The 21,375-nt window shown below is 39.0% G+C and overlaps 1 protein-coding gene and 1 long non-coding RNA gene across 2 annotated transcripts in view; one reads left to right on the top strand and one right to left on the bottom strand.

Moving 5' to 3' along the window:
* Nucleotides 1-21,375, bottom strand: part of TTN (titin) — a 274,020-nt gene that overhangs the window by 75,627 nt on the left and 177,018 nt on the right. The window contains exons 215-254 of the mRNA XM_077883161.1: nt 19,773-19,870; nt 18,946-19,114; nt 18,581-18,847; nt 18,214-18,480; nt 17,847-18,125; nt 17,345-17,753; nt 17,115-17,239; nt 16,744-17,010; nt 15,712-15,981; nt 15,319-15,621; nt 14,923-15,225; nt 14,476-14,663; nt 14,252-14,366; nt 13,861-14,145; nt 13,606-13,757; nt 12,621-12,768; nt 12,296-12,473; nt 11,845-11,966; nt 11,463-11,750; nt 11,052-11,348; nt 10,698-10,884; nt 10,226-10,341; nt 9,830-10,129; nt 9,338-9,637; nt 9,143-9,248; nt 8,846-9,042; nt 8,456-8,761; nt 8,083-8,361; nt 7,211-7,510; nt 6,791-7,093; nt 6,315-6,677; nt 5,698-6,000; nt 5,266-5,565; nt 4,525-4,821; nt 4,138-4,422; nt 3,748-4,041; nt 2,225-2,524; nt 1,801-2,109; nt 1,475-1,665; nt 652-1,081 (exon numbers count right to left, since the gene is read on the bottom strand). Of these exons, the coding sequence (XP_077739287.1) occupies nt 652-1,081; nt 1,475-1,665; nt 1,801-2,109; nt 2,225-2,524; nt 3,748-4,041; nt 4,138-4,422; nt 4,525-4,821; nt 5,266-5,565; nt 5,698-6,000; nt 6,315-6,677; nt 6,791-7,093; nt 7,211-7,510; nt 8,083-8,361; nt 8,456-8,761; nt 8,846-9,042; nt 9,143-9,248; nt 9,338-9,637; nt 9,830-10,129; nt 10,226-10,341; nt 10,698-10,884; nt 11,052-11,348; nt 11,463-11,750; nt 11,845-11,966; nt 12,296-12,473; nt 12,621-12,768; nt 13,606-13,757; nt 13,861-14,145; nt 14,252-14,366; nt 14,476-14,663; nt 14,923-15,225; nt 15,319-15,621; nt 15,712-15,981; nt 16,744-17,010; nt 17,115-17,239; nt 17,345-17,753; nt 17,847-18,125; nt 18,214-18,480; nt 18,581-18,847; nt 18,946-19,114; nt 19,773-19,870 (9,996 nt within the window). The remainder of the gene's footprint in view (nt 1-651; nt 1,082-1,474; nt 1,666-1,800; nt 2,110-2,224; nt 2,525-3,747; nt 4,042-4,137; nt 4,423-4,524; nt 4,822-5,265; nt 5,566-5,697; nt 6,001-6,314; nt 6,678-6,790; nt 7,094-7,210; nt 7,511-8,082; nt 8,362-8,455; nt 8,762-8,845; nt 9,043-9,142; nt 9,249-9,337; nt 9,638-9,829; nt 10,130-10,225; nt 10,342-10,697; nt 10,885-11,051; nt 11,349-11,462; nt 11,751-11,844; nt 11,967-12,295; nt 12,474-12,620; nt 12,769-13,605; nt 13,758-13,860; nt 14,146-14,251; nt 14,367-14,475; nt 14,664-14,922; nt 15,226-15,318; nt 15,622-15,711; nt 15,982-16,743; nt 17,011-17,114; nt 17,240-17,344; nt 17,754-17,846; nt 18,126-18,213; nt 18,481-18,580; nt 18,848-18,945; nt 19,115-19,772; nt 19,871-21,375) is intronic.
* On the top strand, nt 4,960-21,188 carry LOC144304670 (uncharacterized). Its single transcript, XR_013371599.1, has 3 exons — nt 4,960-5,354; nt 12,323-12,467; nt 18,349-21,188. It is a non-coding gene; the product is annotated as an uncharacterized LOC144304670 (long non-coding RNA).

Below are 21,375 nucleotides of genomic sequence, written 5' to 3'. Positions count from 1 at the left end.
TGCATTTTATATATATGCTCCATATAAAGAACTTAGATTATTTTAAATCTTCTTCTTAACAAATAGCTGAATTTTTTTTCCTACAGAGAATCTCTATCAGATATATAGCAAATATAATTAATCATTAAGGCCCTGGTATTTTATTTTTTGAATTGATCTGTTAAATAGATCTTTCAGAAGAATTTTCTTTCTTTTCTTTGACCTCATGGACTGTGCTTTAGAATCTTGTATCTTTGATCAATATATATTATTGAAAAGTTAACATTTTACTTTTGGTTGAACTCCAGCTACAGGGTCTGTTTAGAGATGGAGATAATTTCCATTGTGTCTAATGGGATAGGAGTTTATTTAAGGTATGGGAGCAGAGAGGAGCTTATAGTCCAGGGTCTTTATCATGAGTAATCATAAGTGATTACTCATAAATACTAGGCTTAAATCAACAACTTAAAAACTATATGCTTTTATGTATGTGTGTGTAGTATATATATGTATATATATGTATATGCACATAAATGTACTTCTGATACTTTAAGTATGGAATTTTTACTTTAATAAGTAATTTGGCATAGAAAAATACAAGAAATCTAAGAGCAGAATTATCCCTTTAGTGGTTTTGCTCTTTGTAAACTCCAGAAATGGGAGTGTACTTACAGATAGGATCTCCTGCAACAGCTGGATCTGATGGTTCACTGGGAGGGCCAACTCCTGCGGCATTTATTGCCATTGCTCTGAACTGGTATTTAACACCTTCAGTCAAGCGGGGAACGTTAAATTCCACGCCTTTCAATCCCACTTTGGTTATCGGTGCTCGGCTAACACGTGACCAGTAGGCACCTCCCTCTTCTCTCTTCTCCAGCCAGTAGCCAGTAATTGGAGAACCGCCGTTGTCCAGAGGAGGAGTCCAGCTCACTAGCATCGACCCTTTTGTGCGCTCCAGAACTTTTGGTTTTCCTGGAGGTCCAGGAGGGCGGAAGGGATCTTGAATGACCACTTTATCTGATTTGCACTCATCACTGATTCCATATTTATTCACTGCCCTAACTCGGAACTCGTACTGACCATTGGGGATAAGTTTCCAGACCTAGAAATCAGATGAATAATGATTTCTTAAAAACAACATACTTAATGTTGATTTTACTATTTTAAAATTCAAGTTATTTTGGTAAGCAAGATTATGAAAATCTATAAAATCAAGTAAATATATAGTTTGAAAATACATAGACTCAAATGTGAAGAAAGCATTTAAAAATAAGAATATGTGTCTCTTGTACCTAGTAGTGGATCTCTCAAATAAAAGAGAATTGGCTTACCAAATAGTATTTACTGAGTGGCCTAATGTGCATGGTGCTAAAAATTACAATAAATCTTTTCATGTGCAGTTTTGAGTTTAATCATTAAATTCTAAGGTTTTGCCAGAAGGGTGTTAATTTAGGGTCATGTCTTTTTAATGGGTACAAGAAAATATTTAGTTTACCCCATATCTCTTCTCTACAGCAGTGTTGGTGACTTCCTCCCATTCACTTTTCTTCCTGCTTGCATCACGTTTGTCAATGATATAATGGGTGATTTCACTGCCACCGTTGTCTAGAGGGGCATCCCATGTCAAGTAGCAGGATTCAGCTTTAATGTCAGTAACAGCAAGATTTCTTGGTGGTGATGGACGATCTGGAAAGGAACCAAGAGAGGAGAATGGGAATGAGAAGACAATTCTTAAAGAATTCTTAAAATTCTCTTAAATGAGAAGACAATTCAAAAGAAGACCTTGGGCTTCATTTTGATCTGAGAAAACAGGTCCCTTACCATATACTTCCACATGAACGTTTCGGAACACTGAGCCCAGGCGATTGGAAGCAGTAACCGTGTAAGTGCCTTTGTCTTCCCGCACTGCTTTGGGAATGATAAGCTCCGTCTTTGCCTCACTCCGGGATACTTCTTCCTTAGTTATCTTAAGTGCATCGGTGGGCTTTTCGATCACAGTTTCATTCTTGGACCACTCAATCTTAGGCATTGGAAGGCCTGTCACATCTGCAGGGATGTTAACGGGCTCTCCCGCCTTAACTTTGATAGTGTCTCCTCGAACAGACAGGCGCAACTTAATAGTTGGAGGCACTGCAATGAGAAGGGAAAGGAAGAGAAAAACAAAAAAACCATAAGGGATGTTTGCTCAACCTCTAAGATAAAGGCAGCACATCAAGTGCCCTAAAATCATGCTCAGATTGCACACCTTCATCATCTTGTATGACCACATTCAGAGGCAGGGATGGTTCACTTTCGCCAATTTCATTGACAGCTTTGACACGGAATTCATACATTTGGTGCTCATCAAGATCTTCAACCAGAAAAGATGTGGTTGGGCAGAGTCGTTTGTTAACTCTTTCAAAGTCAGGTTTGTCGTGACGCCGTTTTTCAATGATATAGCCTTGGATGGGGCTGCCACCGTTACTGCGGGGCTCTTTCCAGTCAAGGGTAATAGTGGACTTCGTCCTCTCTGTGTATGTGAGCCTCTCAGGAGACGTGGGAGGACCTTTAACCAGAGGCAAATTGAAATGACAAGCATCAAGTTAAATATTCGCATAAGAAATAGTATTTCACTTTAAATTAATTATGTGAAAATCAGGTTTCTGTTTGGCATAATAACCTTACATCCATCTTTAAAATCCTTCTAAAAATATATCAGTTACCAGAACTATAGGCATTCATAATAGGCAGACTTTCTTAGCAAACTTTACAGCCTAAATTGTTGATTAAAAATAAATTGAAGGGCAATATGCTTTTGTTATCTTCAGCATTTTCTGTCTTTTACACATCTGTCACTGGGAAAGTTTCTAATCCTGATGAAGTGGAAGAGACAGTCTGTGGAGTTTTGCTTTGGATGACCAGCTGAGATCAAAGTGTTTCCATTATTAACAGACAGCAGATATGTCTACTGAACACGCTTTGAACCAAGTTGCCTCCAAGTGTGGGTTTAAAATGGAGTGGAAAGAGAATTTACGTAATGCTGCTGTAGTTTTGTGCCCCAAAGGACAAAACAAAGAATACATCTGAATGCTCAAACAACACCTAATTCTTTCCTGTTGACTATTATTGCAACCAGAAGCAGAGCTTTGTGGTGGAAGCTCAGCTCTCTTCTAATACCTCTGGTACAACTTGAGCTCCAGTGGACATTTTTGAGATGAGCTATCATAGTGAAGATAGAATTTTCTTTTTTTGGTTGGTAGGGAGGTGGTGGTGGAAGACGAATAGCGCCTCTGTCTTTTGGTGAAATGGGTCATCCTCATAGATTTTTGCTTTCTTGGATGGGATGTTAGTATGCATTTATAAGGGTGTGCAGTTTGAGGGTTTCACATTTGTTCATTTTGCTTATGGAGATTTCCTTTGGTTGGATTTCTGTTCTTTTGAGAGCTAAAGGAAGACTGAGGCATTTATCATAAGGCTGTCATCTATTCTGTAATCTTTTAAAAATAATGAACTCCATTTAATTACTTCGGTATTAAATGAATTACTCCAGTGTATTCTATTGCAGAGAGATTCAGGTTTTTCAGTACACAAAACCATACATGGATTTGTGCAAAAGTTACATTGAAATGATAGCAAATATGGTACTCTTATTAAAGTTGCTAGTAGTTATTTGTTTTACTTTTCTTATCACTCTCTAGCTATAGATCATTGGACTGTTGGGAGTTTGAAGCCATAAGGCTCAATAAATAAATGACAGAGCTAGAAGCAAACAATGAAAACCGCTTTTACCTAGTGGATCAACTGCAAGAATTGGTCCTATTTCAACAGGAGGGCCACAGCCAAACTTGTTCTTGGCAATCACCCGGAACATATACTCTTGTCCCTCAAGGAGACCTGTGATATCACATTTAGATCGCTCGGTCTCTATTGGTTGTCTCCAGGTATGCATCTTCGCATCTTTTCTTTCAATAATGAATCCTGTGATTTCACTTCCTCCATCATCTGCTGGATCAGACCAGTTAAGCAAACACATCTTCCTATTTGTTACAACAGGTTTTAAGTCAAGAACTGGTCCAGGAACATCTGAAAAATTAAAAAAAAAGAAACAAACATAAAAATCAATGCGATCAATTGCATCACTTCCGAAAACCCCATGAAAATCCATGTAACATTCCTTACCAAAGACTTCTACTCTGGCTGCTGCAAATTTGGACCCACAGCTGTTGGTAGCTGTAATCACGTATCTTCCATGATCTTTTCTCAAGGCATTCTTGATAATGAGCTCAGATTTTGTTCCAACATTCTCTATTACAACACGGTCTTTATCCAGCTCCCCTTCTTCTATGGTCCATACTTTGGTAGGCACTGGGCGACCAGTTACCACAGCTGGAATTCTAAGAGTCTTTCCAGCCATTATTTGTATTCCAGCCTTGACAGAAACATCCAGTTCCACAGTTGGAGGCTCTGTTATAAAGAGAACAGTAATATATTAAGCCCAAGAAAGGGGTGGGGGAATCCCATACTAGGAAAATATCCATAATCTTATTCATGTAACTTTTAAGTTACCTTGTGGTTCAGCCACAGTCACAGGTCCTGTCTCCCCTGGTGGTCCTTCACCTGCAGCATTGACAGCACTCACTCGGAGTTTATAATCGGCACCCTCTCGGATTTCTTTGACAGTGTACTGACGGACCTTGATCATCTTCTCCGTGCAGCGTGACCATTCATTTGTGCCAACCAGCTGCTTATCAACATAGTAGCCAACAATTTCCCCACCACCATTGAAAGCTGGGGGTTCCCATTCTAGATCAATAGTTGTAGAGCTTGTGTCAGTGACTCTTGGGACAGGTGGCCCAGGTGGAGCTAGAATAAATGTGGATACACAAATCAAAACTCACTGAAGATTTTAAAATGAACAATACCTTACTCTATCCACCTTATTTCCAAAATGCATCGCCTATAATATGGGTAAGTACTGTTTTATGAAACTTTTAACTTATATATACTGATGTTTAAAATTTTTTATTGTAATCTTAATATGCATCTGTAGTCATTGTTAGTATTTTGCTTGATTTTTTGGGCAAGTTTAAGGTATACAACATGATGATTTGATACATATATTGCAAGATGATTACTACAATGTTAGTTTATACCTCCACTCCCTTGCACAATTACCATTTTTTTGGCAGCTATAACATTCAAGATCTACTCTCTTAACAACTTTCAAGCATACAACATAGTACTTAATTAAGTAACTTAATTATAGCACTGTGCTGCACCCTACTCTCTTTGTAAGAAATTACTTACAGATTGGATCACGTGCTGTTTTGGGATCTGAAGGAGGACTGAACTTTCCAGGTCCAGCTGCATTTTCGGCACATACTCTGAAGACATAGGTGAGTCCTTCTAATAGGCCTTCTACATTGGTCTTCAAAGAATTCAGAAGGCTTCTGTTGACACGAGACCAATGTGTGCTATTAACCTCCCGTTTTTCAAGCCAGTAACCCAAGATGGGACTTCCATTATCTTTTGGTTCATTCCATTTCACTAGCATACTGTTGCTGGTAACATCTTCCACAATGGGCTTATCAGGTGCATCAGGTGGTTCTGATAAGAAAAAAATGCATATTTGAATGAATTCTCCAGTATGATATAAAAATTCAAGGTTATAAGCTATGATAATGTATATACCCATGCATACAATAAAAAGGCAAAATGTAGATGCTAAAAGAACCTTACCAAATGGATCTTTAGCTATAAGTGGCTTTGAAACACACGGTGGTCCAGGCCCAAACCTATTTTCAGCTCTTACTCGAAAGAGGTACTCTTTTCCTTCAATTAGTTTTGTCACTGAATATTTGCAGTGTCTAAGTGTTGCAGTGATGATAATCCACTCCGAGTCAGGTTTTGTCTTGTCTTTCTTTTCCAAAGTATAGTTTATAATTTCACTGCCACCATCATCGAGGGGTGGTTCCCATTTACAGAGGACGGAGTTCTTTCTAATATCTTCAAATACAAAGTTGATTGGTGGTCCTGGTGTATCTAATATTTTGAAAGACAGCAGTGATTAAAAATTTGCATAGAAATGGTTGCAATGGAAAATGTAAATGTTAGCATGCACCTTTAACATAAACTTCTGCTTTTCCTACATCTGTCTTTGTATCACATTAGCTAACAAATAATAAGTTTGGTTGATTTCGTTTAGATAGCTGGGAGGAAAAAATGGGACTGAGGAAACCTTGCTGAAGCTATTTCCTACTTCTCTCCCCTGGCCCGGCCCAAACTCCATTTTTATGTTTTACTAAAACTCTTCTATAGACTTTCTTCCATTGAGAAGTATAGTTTTACCTACTTACCTAGCACACTGACAGTACAGGGAGCTTTAGCAATACCATGGTCATTTTCAGCTTTGATCATAAACAGGCCATGGTCAGGTCGGATTGAATCTCGGACACGTAGCTGAGACTCTCCTTTTTTACTGTTGTCAATACTCAAACGTTCTGTCAGAGGCAGGACAAATGGTTCTTCTTCTTGAACTTCACCCCTCTTCCTCCTAACTGTGGGTGCTACTCGCTTCTTAATTTCTTCTGGTATAATGACTTTTTCATCCTTTAGCCATGTAATAGTCGGGTAAGGTGACCCAGAGATGGTTGCATCAAGTGCTATTTCATCACCACGTTTCACTTCGAGGCTTGTTCTCATAATGACCTTCGGGGCATCTGTAATGAATAAAAACAATAATTGTTTTCAATTCTGATTAAAAAATCTGACAAAACATTATTCTCTTTTATTGTACATTGGTAAAACAGCAAGCCCATTAAACAAAACTCACCAATAGGATCTACAGCTTTGGTTGGAGGAGTGGCCCGAGAAGGTTCACTAATGCCGGCAGCATTTTCTGCTCGCACTCGGAATTGGTATTCCTTTCCCTCTTCAAGTCCTTTGGCTGTGTAGGTCAGGACTGGTACTAGGTGTTCATTGCACCTCTTCCATTTGTCTTCACCCTTAGCAATCTTTTCTATGATGTAACCCATTATTTTGCTTCCTCCATCGTACAAAGGTGGCTTCCATGTAATAGTCATTGCGTTAGCTGTAGGATTATGAACCTCAACATCTACAGGTGGATCAGGGGGCTCTGGAGAATAAGAAAAAAAAACCTGTTAATATGTAGCTGAATAATATAAACTCATCTTTTTAAAATAAAAAATTGCATAGTAATTCCCAGCTATATTATATCCATGCCCAAACTTACGCTTTGGATCTTGAGCAATGACTGGATTTTTCAGTTCAATATATTCGCCTCCACCAATCTTGTTGACAGCTTTAACACGGAAGAAGTATTCACCATTTGGTATGAGATCTTTTACAGTCCAAGACAGTTTGTTTTCACCAGACATGACTGGTATATATGTCCTCCTCCCAGCCTCTCTGCGTTCCAGGACATAATGAAGGATTGGGCTTCCACCATCATATTCTGGAGGTTCCCAGGTTAATTTACAAGAACTCTTGGTCACATCACTTGCTTTAATATCTTTGCATGGTCCAGGTAGGCCTATTAGAAATAAAATGATAATTTTTATTGTAAGATGAAAAGTCAGCATGTTATAGTACACTCTTTTTCTAAATGGGGACCATCCACATTTTGGGTGGGATAATCTTTGATGTGCTGGAGTATCCCCCCTTTACACTGCAGGCCATTTAGCACCTTTGGCCCCCAATTACTAACGGTCAGTAGGTTCCCCCTCCCGTCAAATTGCCCCCTCCTCAGATTCTGCATGGGACAGGGCATAAAATGTTACTGATTCTGGTGAAAACACTGGGGAAAAAATGCCAATACAATTAATAAATGAATACTGGCAATTTAAGCATTCTTTGGGTATACTATATTTTTTATTTAGTACTTCATGTGCCAGTTATTACAACAGAAGTAAATTAGTTTAATCAGAATTTTACTAGCAATTTCACATCTATAATTGCATCGTTTCTCATATGGAAAGAAATCATATGGAAGGACACTTAGTTTACAAATGGTCAACTCATGAAGCCATTTACATGAACACTGCAAGGTGAACTAGTTTCCTCAACACGTGAAGAATATCTGGTATTTCATCAAAGAATGATTACCTATGACTTTGACATTAATTGAGCCAGTTGCTGAGCCGAGCTTATTCTCCAGCGTAATGGTATAAATTCCAGCATCTGCATGGACACTCTTGGGAACTTCAAGGTGTGCAGAGATGTGATCATTCTTCATTGTTAATCTATCACTTGCTTTGACTTCTTTGCCATCTTTATGCCAACTAACAGTTGGAACTGGGACAGCTCGGAAGGGGACAGGAATGCTTAACTTTTCACCTTCGATAACAACAATGTCATGAGTCTCCATATCAATTGTTGGCTGGCCTGTAAGATATCCAAAAGAGAATAAAAGATATGTCAAAATAAAATGTGTAAGCAAGGTGTGTTTTAGTAATTATAAAAGAAACTGTGTTCTTACAGTCTGGGTCTTTGGCAACCACATTTTCGGAGATTTCAGATGGCTCACTGACACCCACAGCATTGACAGCTCTTACTCTCAGGACGTACTCCTTGTCAGGAACAACGCCTTCTTCAACTTTGAATTTCAAGTCTTTTATCGGGCGAGAATTAACTCGCATCCATTTCTCAGTGCCTACTGGACACATTTCAACATGGTATCCTATAATAGGACTTCCACCATTTTTCTCTGGAGGCTTCCAGGCAATGGCAATGTGCTTTCTCCCAGCGTCAGTCACATGCAAGTCAAGAGGAGGTGAAGGAGGACCTGAAAGAAGAGCGAAATGTCCACATCCACGATCTCATCATCAAGCTCTAGACAATATCTTTTGTATAATCGATACTACTTTACCTTTTGGATCTTCAATTGACAGGAGTTCTGTGGGTTCACTTGGGTGACCAACTCCAGCTTCATTTTCTGCCCGAACCTGAAATTGGACCTCTGTTCCTTCAATGACATCAGTTACTCTGAAGTTACAGTCAGGGCCTGCAGTCTTTCCAGCTTTCACCCAACGGGTACCTAACTTCTCTTTCTTCTCAATGATATATCTATTGAAATACAGCATTTCATTAGGATTCATAGGGAAAACAAGGTTAAGAATTTTCAACTGAGTATAAATTATTCTTCGTGAATTAATTAAAATTTTACCTCTGTATTGGTCTTCCACCATCATTTTTAGGTGGTTCCCACTTCAGGTCAACATGTCTCTTGGTTACATCAACCACTGCCAGAGCGTAGGGTGGACCAGGGGTGGCTAGAAGCAGAATATTCAATGGTTAGAAGAACTAGAGGGAAAAGTGATAATCCACCAACAATGGTATTACAAAGATGAAGTTAGCATACTGAAGGTGTCTTTGGCCAGGACAGAGTCCTCAATTTCACAGTAGTCACTTTGTCCGATGGCATTTTCTGCAGCAACTCGGAACACGTATAAAGAGCCCTCTGTCAGTGGAGTTACTGTGCACTTGGTGTCCTTGACAGTTGTGTCCACTGTTTGCCAGCCTTTTCGCCTAACATCTCTCTTTTCCACAATGTAGTTGGTGATAGGGGACCCTCCATCTTTCTCAGGAACTGTCCACTTTAGGTCTGCTGTATTTTTTGTGATATTAATAACTTCAAGCCAGCGAGGTGGTGATGGAGGATCTAAAGGAGAAAAAGGGAATTCGATTTTTTTTATTGTCCAATATTTAATCTTCACTGAATTCTCTCATAGTCACTAGGAAATCACATGGCAAGCATGAAATGATCTAGTTGAGTTTTTCATATTTTCGCCTATTGTAGTTCTCAGATGTGTTTCAAAGAATTTACACACCGTAAACATCAAGAGTGACTTACATAGTTTTTCCCTACAAAGCACAGGGTCGCTGGGTTCGCTGGGCTCGCTTTCCCCAGCCTTGTTCACAGCTCTAACTCGGAAGGAGTATTCTTGCCCTTCCATGAGACCAGTAAGCAAATGCTGAGTGGTGGGAACACCTTCAGCCACTCGGACCCAGTCCTCTGTTCCGGTCTTTAGCATTTCAATGATATAAGACTCAATCTTTGCCCCTCCGTCATGTTCTGGCTTTGTCCAATTCAACATCAGTGATGTTTTGCCTACATCTTTCACAGTTGGTTTTCCAGGAGGCCATGGAGGATCTGCAAACCAATGAAATGAAACCATTTATTTAGGTTTGTCAAAAAAGGAATCAAGAGAAGCTTCAAAATAACCACAGAAAGATATGTAAATAATACCTATGGGATCCTTTATTAAGATTGGTTCAGTTGATCTACTTGGTTTTCCAGGTCCAGCGAGATTTTCAGCCAACACACGGAATCTGTATTTTTTCTTATTGGTGAGACCTTTCACTCTGAATTAGGGACGAAGTATGAATTAGATACCATGATAACAGAAACCTCTGTGTATTTTACATAGAAAGGACTAATTTATTTAAATTGTAAAAAAACCGATATTGAAATTTAACTGAAGATATTTCAACATAAATTTAGATTTGGTCAAGTGTACCAGTGTAATTATAGTATCTATAATAATGGTCATTACCATAATATATTGAAACACCACTTTGTAACTTAAAGTCAATATTTTATAGTAAAGAAACTAAGAGATGTGTCCTTGAGTGGAATTTGTATAATCAAAAGGAAAGCTAAAGAATGAAAAATAGTATATACTGCTATCTTAACATTTTGGTGGAGATATTGGACATACCTATATGTTGTATCCTTCACGGGCATCTTATTGCACCTGACCCATTTATCAGTGTCAGGATCTAATCTTTCCACCCAGTATCCAGTGATTGGGCTGCCACCATCATCGTCTGGCTCACACCATGTGAGAGTAACTGCATCTTTAGTGATATCAGAAGGTTCTAGGCGAGTTGGAGGTCCAGGTGGATCTATAGGTAGTATGATGATTGATATAAATGTTAAATGTCCCATATATAGTTATGACACCCAAATTCAAGTTTGACACAAGAATCTTTTATTTTTATTTTTTATTTTTTATTTTTTTACAAGAATCTCTTAAAAGAACTTTTTGGCCAACTATTAATGAGAAACTTACCAAACTGATATTTAGCTGTTATTGGAGAGGCCTGAACCGGTTCACCAACACCATACATGTTTTCTGCAGCGACTCTGAAGATGTATTCTTTATTGGGTGTTAATTTGGTTGCCTTGTAGTTTGTATCCTTGACAGTTGATGAGAGCTTGTGCCACACTTCACTGTCAGTTGCCCGTCTCTCCACAACATAGTTTGTGATTTTAGATCCACCATCATCACGTGGTGGGTTCCATGTTAGAAGGCATGATTCATTGGTCACTTCTGTGACATCAAAAGCAGCTGGTGGTCCGGGTTTATCTGTGAATGAATGACATTATGCACTCAGGAAAAAAAAGCATTTTTAAATCATGTTCTATTTTAAAAAGTACCTGAAGTGAATTTGCCCATTTTTTAAATGGCAGCCTCTCTCACCTAAGACATTCACTTCGACCACAGCAGTGGCCCGACCACAGACATTTACGGCCTCGATGATGTATGTGCCAGTGTCGCTTCTCTTACTATCGAGGATGGTCACTGTGGATTTTTTAGGAACGTTTTCAATGGTGATTCTTTTGTCCTGCTTCAGAAGCATATCAGCCTTTGTCCAAGTTATTGTAGGTTCGGGTTTTCCAGTTACAGTGGCAGGAAGTTCGATCTTAGTTCCTGCTTTTACAGTGAGACCAGCAAGGAGCTTCACATCGAGGAAAATTTCTGGAGCCTCTAAAATTGGAAAAGATTATTTACGACATTAGTAGGTTCAAACAGAATTAAAGGTGGAGGCCTGGTTAAGGATACAAAAATCAAAAGTAAATACCCTGTGTATCCACAGCTTGGATTTCATCCGTGGGTTTGCTTGGTTTGCTAGCACCTTGCCGGTTCAAGGCCTTCACACGGTAGGCATACCATTGGCCTTCTTCAAGACCTGTCACTTCCATTCTATCAGAAAACAAAATAGAATATTTTACTATAATGTACATAACCTATTGTATTCATGATCTTTCTAAAGGTTATACCTACTCTTGATACAATGGTACTATTCCTTAAGTTAATTCTGGATTGCTTCAGTATTATAACTAGTGAGAGCCTTCAAGAGGGGATATGTTCAGCAACACTTTTTGGTTTTTTTTAGCAACACTTTTTAAAACTGGATAGGCACACCACAGGAATTCTCAGTAAAAACAAAACAAATAGACTTTCTAAAAGAAAAACCCTCATTTTCTCAAGATGAAATATATCCTCTTCGCCACATAGTTCTAAAAACTCACTTTGTGTCTGCAACTGGTTCTCCACAGGCAACCCATCGATCAGAACCACGTGGACATTTTTCAACTATATAGCCTTTGATGCGTGAACCACCATCATATTTAGGCGGATCCCATGTTAGGAAGATACTGTTGGCTGTTCGATCTCTCCATTTAACATTCTCTGGTGGGTCAGGTACGGCTATAAACATTTTAAAGATGGTCAGTCTTAGGTCATCCATGAAATCTCCATATTGCCAACCTGTGCGTTTCCCCCATAACTTCAACCCCTGGACTAAAGAAAAAGCATCTAAGAGGCTAGATAAGAAAGCATCAAGAATGTACTCACTTGCAGGAGCTGACATATTTACAGGTTCATCAACATATGCAGGTTCTCCAGGACCACACTTGTTACAAGCACAGACTTTAAATAAATACTCTTTTCCTTGAACAAGATCAGGAACTGTGAATTCTAGGTCAGTCACCAAGTCTATAACCTGGGACAAAGAAATACAATTACTTGTTTCCCAAAAACCCTTTCTCCAAGTCAAACAGATTTTTACTGAGCAGGGATACACACAGAAATAGTTTTTGAATGATAAGGATTATTTATTACATATTAGGGAGAAAGTTGCAGAATAAGACACAATATTTGAAACTTAATATATTAAGGTAAAGCTTTCATAGTCTATACACATTGAAAATGTGGCAAGTATTGATCCTTTCCACCAGATTGGTTTTTAGAAATATGATTTAAAGATTTTTTTTTAACTTATTAGGGAGAGAGGAAAAGGCAGGCTCCCCGCTGAGCAGGGAGCCCAACACAGGGGATCCCAGGACCCTGGGATTATGACCTGAGCCAAAGACAGATGTTTAATCGACTGAGCCACTCAGGCTCCCCTAGAAATATTACTCATTATTGCTTTTTTACCTTGACTTAAAATGATAAGTAAATAATAGTAATAAACTGAGGAGAAAAAAATTGGGCTAATTAAGATAATCTAGTGGAATGAGAAGTCTGATCACCAGGGGGTCAGGTACTCAGTGTTCTTAGGATGGCTTATAGCTCAATAGGCCATATTAGGTACTTATCAGGTACCAAATGAATAGGTTAAGTTTTACTTTTTTGTAAATTTAGTAGAAAATTTGGTAAGGCAACAAAATAAGGCAGTTATACCAAATCTTGGCTGAACTACCTCAGGAGGCATTAGCATCAGAGCATTTTAAAAGGTTTTTGGTTCTTTTTCAGCAAGGCAAAGTTAAACCATATAAACTTTGCTGGGCTTTCCCCCACTCTTTTTTCTGAAATTGGTGTGTTGCTGCTTAAAACTCACTTTAGTCCATGTTTTCCGGCTGACTTCTCGCTTTTGAACAACATATCCAGTTAATGGACTTCCTCCATCATCATCTGGTGGTTCCCAAGTCAAATGTACCGAGTCTCTGGTTATCTCACCAAATTTCAGTTCTTTGGGTGCACTTGGGCGAGCTGAAAAAAAAAATGCAGTCAGAAATCAATATTGGTAACAGCTTGAACCAGTATTTGTTAATACTGTCAAATCACCTTATGTAACAAAAATTTAGTTCCTTACCAATTACATTGACGTCAATCTCTCCAGAAATTGCTTTCACAGGATTTTCTAATTTTAGTGTATAAATGCCCTTATCTGGACGTTCACTTGGAGAAATGACAAGTTCAGCGTAGGCAGATATGGTTTTCATTTTCACACGGTCCCCTGCTTCTAGTACTTTATCTCCAAAAGACCAGGTTGCATGTGGCCTTGGATAGCCTGTACTTGGAACCAGGATCTTGATCGGATTCGGGACAATAACTTCCAGACCATCTTTAAATGCACTTAAGTCCATTGTTGGTTCAACTATCAAGAAGAAAAATTAATGAGTTTCCAGTACCATATTTAAGGCCCTGGTACCATGAAGTAGCTATGTGTTCTTCTCAAATCTAAAAATAAAATATTCACTTACCAAACGCATCATCAGCAGTCAGAGGACCAAGAATTTCAGATGGATCTGAAACACCAGCTTCATTTTCTGCAGATACTCGATATAAATATTTGTTTCCTTTTTGTAATCCAGTAACCTAAAGTCATGAATCAACATTTGTAAACAAACATTTCTTGTTTGTTTGGACAAAATACATTTAAGTCCATGATCATACACTGAATATTATTGTAGATGCAATTCCCTACCTTGTAGGTCAGTTCAGGGACTAGTTTCTTATTGCAACGAATCCAATTATCTTTCCCTTCTTCACATCGTTCAATTATATATCCCAATATTGGGCTTCCTCCATCTTTCAGAGGAGGCTCCCACGTGAGCTGAACTGATGACTGAGTCTGATCTGAAGAACTTAGGTTCACAGGAGGACTTGGTCTCTCTGGAATGGAACAAAGGGTTGGAGCACACCACTGAATTCAGTGACAATTTATTAAAATAATGTATGATCAATTCTATCATCTCCATTATCTCCGGTTTATTGAATTCATTAAAAAGTAGGCACGGTCTGGATTTCTGTGATTTTGTTCACATCTTTTCTGATGTCCTACCTTTTCATTAACTTCATTTTAATAACTAACAGGCCTGATTTCTAGATTTCATGAAGTAATTAGTTCCCTCCCTTTTTTTGATGGGCTTACCAATTGGATCAGCAACTTTGACAAAGGGTGTGGCTGCACTTGGTTTTCCAACTCCAATTCGGTTTTGGGCTCTGACCCGGAAACTATACTCTTGTCCTTCCACCACATCAGTCACAGTTGCAGAGAGGTCTTCAGCTCTCACTGTCATGGCAGTGTCCCATCGGATAGAAGTCTTATCTCTTAATTCGATAACATAGTTTGTGATCTCAGCTCCTCCATCATACTCTGGTGGCTCCCATGTCAGGGAGACCCCAAATCTATTTATATCAGTGATGGCGACGTTCAAAGGAGGGCCTGGGACATCTGGATTTCATCACAGAAGGAAATACGGCTTTGGTTAAATCAGGGGTAAAAGCAAAGATCAGCTAGCTTGTAACTTACTGGAATACTTCTTACCATATTTACTCCTTGCTTCCACCGGGTTGTCAGTCTCTACTGGCTCACCAGTGCCGACTCTGTTCCTTGCACTGACCCGGAAGAGGTACTCGACTCCGCCTTTTTGAAGTCCAGTGACAGTAAACTCACAACTGTCTGCACGGTCCGTGGCCAGAACCCACGTCTTCCTTTTGATGTCACGTCTTTCAACGACATAACCGATGATTTTGCTCCCACCATCTGTTAATGGTTCTTCCCACCCGAGGCTTACTTCACCATCAAATGTTTCTGTCACTTCTAAGTTACGTACAGGCCCAGGGACATCTGAAATTTGTGTACAGAATATTTTTTTAGTGTGTTACCATGCTTTTAATTGTGCTTTGCCAATCAAGTCCAAGTGATTCAAGGGCTTACCAATAACTCTTAAATTGATGAACGCTTCTGCTTTTCCATGTTTGTTCTGAAGCACAATTTTATACCTCCCTTTGTCTCCTTTCTTAGCTTCTAAAATTCTGAAAGAAGTTTGTTCAGCTGTAGTATCAACGGTTTTTGAAGACAGAGGTTCATTTTCTTTAAACCACTCAGCTTCCGCTTTAGGGTAGGCGTCATAGGGCACCACCATCGTCAGAGGCTGGCCAACATCAACCACAAGATCTTGATCACCTGTCTTGATTTTAGGTGCAGCTAGAGAGAAAAAGGACATATGAGTGCTTTTGAGTTATGTCGTACAGCCCAGCTATACCATGGCTCCTTTACTATGCATTTGTTAGCAAATGTTGATTACATATTGAAAGTCTATCACAATAACTTGAGAGCAGAGAACACTAACCGGCCTAAAGTTCTCATAGCTTCTTTTGCAAATCGTCAGACTTGAGAACAGAGGATTAAGGTGATATAAAACCATAAAATCTGCATTCATTGCCAAAAATAATAATAGAGAACTAAATATAGTGCAAAACACATTTGTTTTTTAAAGTAGGCACATCATACTTAGAGATAAACCAGGCAAAGTTTTGAGGTACAGAGGGAACAGTAATGGCTTTTTCATAATCACACCCCATAAAATGCCTTGCAAGCTTGAGTGAGGATGAGAACAGACCTAAGAGCCCCACAGGGGTTTGGAAAATAGCAGAGACTAGAGCTTTCTCTAGGTCTGAGTTTTTTGGGGATGACTTCCAGGGCAATATGTTAATTCTAGGAACTAACGAACAAGCCACCATGTGCCAGCACCTGCTCAAGGTTGTAGCATGGAAAGAGGAATGCTATCAATTACCCATTACTTGGGACACTTTGTGATATAAGAGACGTTAGAATAGTTACATGCGGACAGTGCCCGACAGAAATAAAAGTCTTTCACAAGCATCATCTCCTTAATTGTGGAATCTGAAACTCACAGAGTATCTGTGATATTGTGAGGATATTTGAAAATAAAAGAAAGGGATTTACCTGCGAGTTCAAGCTTAGCTCTGGCTTCTTTGTCTTTGGCAATAAATCTATATTCACCCTGGTCACGAGGTTGAATATTACAAATCTGTAGCCTGTGGATCTTTCCTTCACTCATCATCTGGTGTTTGTCGCCCTGAACAACCACCATGTTATTTCTTAGCCACTGAACTTCCACCTTATCTTTGTTGAGCTCAGCCAAAAAGACAACGTCGGTACCAGGGGCTTCCAGAATATCTTGGGGAGGCCTGATGATCTCAACGGGGATTTCTGAAGAGAAGAGGTAAAATGAATACAAACATGTTCATAGTTGGGTTAACAGCCTTGAAACACTGGTAGTAACATTAGAACTTGTCCTCTCACTCAGTACGTACCTTCCACAAAAAGTCTGGCTCGAGATTTTCTGTCTTCTACTCCACAAGCATATTCACATTCATCATCCAGGCGGCAGTCTTTTATAATGAGTCTATGTGTACTTCCTTCTTTTTCAAATTTGTATCTAAGAGAAGAGGTTGAATTATTGGTTAGCTTGCAGTAATGATCACGACATTGTCAAACATACGCAGATGGCTACAGAGATAGAAATTAAGAGGCTTTCACTTACTTTTTGCCTTCTTTGATTTCTCTCCCATTTCTGTACCATTTCACATTAGCCTTCTCTCTGGAGAGCTGACAGGAGAAGACCGCATCATCGAACTCAGTGACTGTCTGGTCTTCTAAGTGTTCGATGAATTCCGTAGGGGCTTCTATGATCAGAAGCTCGGCAACAGATTTATCTTGTCCAGCAGTGACAACGTATTCACCCTCATCCGGGAAGCCACAGTCTTTAATAATGAGAGAGTGCTTGTATTTATCAATTCTGTATGTGACACGGTTGTCAAAGGCCACCTCTTCTCCATTTCGGGTCCACTTCAGTGTTACATTGAGACGATTGACCTTGCACCAGAAGGTGACAGTTTTCTTCTCCATTGTTTCAATATCTTTAAGAGGCTCGATAATCCTAAGGTCTTCCTCTGTTGGAAAGGAGAATAATTCTGTTGATTTCAACTGTTTCCACAATAGGTACTGACTTAAAAATTCCTGTTAATTCCATATAAGTGACTTACCTTCTACTATTAGATTAGCAGCGCTCTTAACATTTTCACCTCTGTGATTGGTCAGAGACACACTATAATTGGCTTGATCATCTAACCGAGCATCTCTAATTCTTAGAGTGTAGACCAGGTCTTTTTGGAGAATAATGTATTTTGAACTATCAAATATGGCCTCTTCATTTCTGAACCATTTGGCTTTTGCACCTTCCGTATTGACTTCGCAGTTGAAAACGACTTCTTGTTGTTCCTTTACACGGGTGTCCTTAAGAGGAACTATGATCCTGAGTTTTTCTGAAAGCAACCAACAATTCTTATAGCATGAAGAAGGACCAAAGTAGAGACAACTGTAAGTAAACCCAAGAGGGAAAAACAAACTTACCAATCACTGTCAAGTGTGCTGCTGCTCTGGCGGCCCCAACCATGACTACATAGGTGCCCATATCTTGTAATGTGGCATCTTTCACGACCAAGATCCTCTTTTTGCCATCAGCAATAATGTCATATTTGTCTCCAGGTTCAAGTGTCTTATCATCCCTCTTCCACTGGACTTCGAAGTTCTCCTTTGATATGGAGCAGACGAATTCAGCCTTTTCTCCTTCAAGTACTTCAAGGTTTTGAGGCTTTGAGATAAATTCGGCAGCAAGTTCTGGAAAGAAGCAGTTGCACGGTATTAAAAACTTCAGCATTTGTACCGTAAGTGCATCAAGTATGAATTCTGAAAATATTATTTATTATAGTTTCCATACCATGTACTTTGACTTTGCCATCAGTTCGAGAACTTGGGAGTCGGCAGTTGTAGTTGCCAGCATCCTCAAGATGAGCATTCTGAATGATCAGGATTCTCTTTCGCCCATCGGTAAGTATTTCATATCTTCCTGTTTCGATTATCTCCTCATCTCCTTTGTACCAAGTCACTTCTGCTCCAGGCTTGGAGACTTCACAAACCAGTTTTATGGTGTCTGTTTCACTAACTTCAATGTTGCCAAGATTTTTTGTAAAGACAGCTTCTTCTGCTGCAAGAATAGTAACAAGAACAACATTGAGTCAAACTGAAAAAAAAAATTTTTTTTCCTGGAACATATACTTCTGCAGAGAAAGACTTCACTCTTACCCAGGACGGTGAGCATGCCAGAAGTTCTTGCTGTCTTTACTTCACAGGAATATTCTGCTTCATCATCCAGGAGACATTTGTTGATGACAAGAATGCGTACTGCTCCCTTAGAGATGATGTCATATTTTTTGCCCTTTTTAATTTCGGCTCCATCTTTAAACCACTGGACCTATATTGAGATACACAGATGCTTTATTAATTTTCTTATTGCTCCTTCATGTAGGTGTCCTTAAGAGGAACTAGGATCCTGAGTGCTTCTTAAAACTACCACCAGGACTATGTCATGAAGATGAACCAAAGTGGTAAATACAAGTACAACCTAAACCCCACAGGGCAGGGACAAACTTCTTCAGTTATTGTTAAGTGAGCTGTTGTGGTTCTGATATCAGTTATTAAAGATAATGGGATCATGTAAGTTGAGAGCCATAGAGGGCTTTAGATATCATGCAGACTAAGTCCTTTGTTTTCCCGATTTGTAAAGGGAGACTCAAAGTTGACTTGCCATGGTAGTTAATGAGACATATGAAATTGCAGATATTTGTTCTTAGCCTAAGAAAATAGCAATTTCATATGGCCCAATCCAATAATATCTAAATCTCCTGATTGTGAGTCCATTGTTCTTCAAGTAGTAGTAAATGAATAATACAACAAAGAAAACGATGAAATCAAGTATATATCTCACACCAAAGTAATAATCTTTAATCTAAAGGCAAAGTGATAATCAGAGGTAGGTTTGATTCACTTTCTTTTTTTTCCCCTGTTTTGTCTAGGCCAAAAGTAGACAAGGTAACTGGCAACACAAGAGAGCAACCACACAAGTCACAGACCTTAGCATTTTCTCGGGAAATTTCACACTCAAACCGAGCCATTTCTTTTTCTTTAACTTGAAGATCAGTGAGTGGTCTTAAGAATTCCACATGAGGAGCTGTAAGAGAAGGTCATCAGAATTCAAAATGAGGTTTCTGGCAATTTACTCTGACATTACTGTGGTATATATTAAGAAAAAGTCTTTTGCAGGGCTTTTCCATCTTAGTAGGCTACAGCGGACTTTGAAAGCACTTGGAGCTGCCATTCATGTATGTATGTTACTTTGCTCTTGTATTTTGCATATCTCTGTAGGTTTCATAAAATTATGTGGATACTGTATGTCCAACTGATTATATCTGTATATCTATTACCTATCAATCGCTAACAAGGTTTTCCTGAATGATGGCTAAAAGAAAAATTCTCATTGATACTTCTTCAGCATTGAAAGCTGATATTGTCAAAGGAAATAGCAGTAGCAAAGAAACATTATTTTAAGGCAGGCTATACAATCTTTGAGAAATTAGCAGAATTCAATGATAACGCAGCTTGAAGTGCTATAACCAGTCTTGCCTATGGCTAAGAGGCATGAGTCTGCAATTGAAATCACACACACTTAACCTTTTTCTTTTCTTTTCTTTTTAAAATCAGTTTCAAAGATATCACACGTGAGTCAGGCATCTATTAGTGCAACAAAGCAATGTGTTCGTATGGGTGGGTGATTTTCAGGATTAAGTCAGCAGATGCATAGGATCAGAGAGCCGCCCCCTTGCCCCTCCTTTTAGGGCTTCTGGTGAGTCCTTCCCAGGATGATCATTCTTGATCAGTGAAATTCTGGGACACAAATGCTGGTCAATAGGCTTGAAGATGTGTTCATTGTGGCTGAGCCTTCTTGGAGTGGTGACAAAGTAGATGACAAAGGGATCAAGGAGACCCAAGAAGCTACTCTGTCATAAGCTAAAAGCAGAGCGACCACAAAGACAAAAGAATAAAACACAAGAAGCATGGAAGCACAATCAAAGCCACTATTTTGTAGCTGTTGACAGATGGGAAGCAACTAAACCAAACAGCAGCTATAGCACAAAAATACACACTGATAAAATGTTATCACTGGACAAACGAATGAAAAAATGAGTTAATGTGACATTTAGAAAAAAGATGTATTTTTCACCAAAGGAAGAAGTAATACTAAAAACCATTAGAGTTCTCTTCATTCACAGGACTCCAAGAATCCAGGCTTCGCTCCATCTTATTATCCTTTCTTATTTTCAGAGATAGCATTGTGTAAGCGGGCTTTATCATATTGCAGCAGACTTTAGCGTGATCCTATTCGAACTGAAATTTCATGCTCATTTTCTAGTTGTTCCTGACACCTGAGAATTCATTTCTTTCCAAGTGGAAATTGCTTTCTTTCCTTCTTTCCTTTTTTTTTTTTTTTTTTTTTTTTAAATAAAAATGAAATCATGACTCCTTTCTTGTCTCTTTCATCCAATTTGTCCTTATCTGTCAGGATATTCCTATAGTAGGGTTACACCCATAGACAAAGAGTACCTCTGCCCACTAGTCAGAAACATGGTAAAAGTGATCAATATGTCCTTATCAGACCAGATGGAGTAGAATGATTTT

This window comes from Canis aureus, chromosome 34 (assembly GCF_053574225.1).
Source record: "Canis aureus isolate CA01 chromosome 34, VMU_Caureus_v.1.0, whole genome shotgun sequence".
NCBI classification, from domain to species: Eukaryota; Metazoa; Chordata; class Mammalia; order Carnivora; family Canidae; genus Canis; species Canis aureus.
Note: the sequence above shows the minus strand (reverse complement) of the source record. Positions and strands in the feature narration are given on the sequence as shown.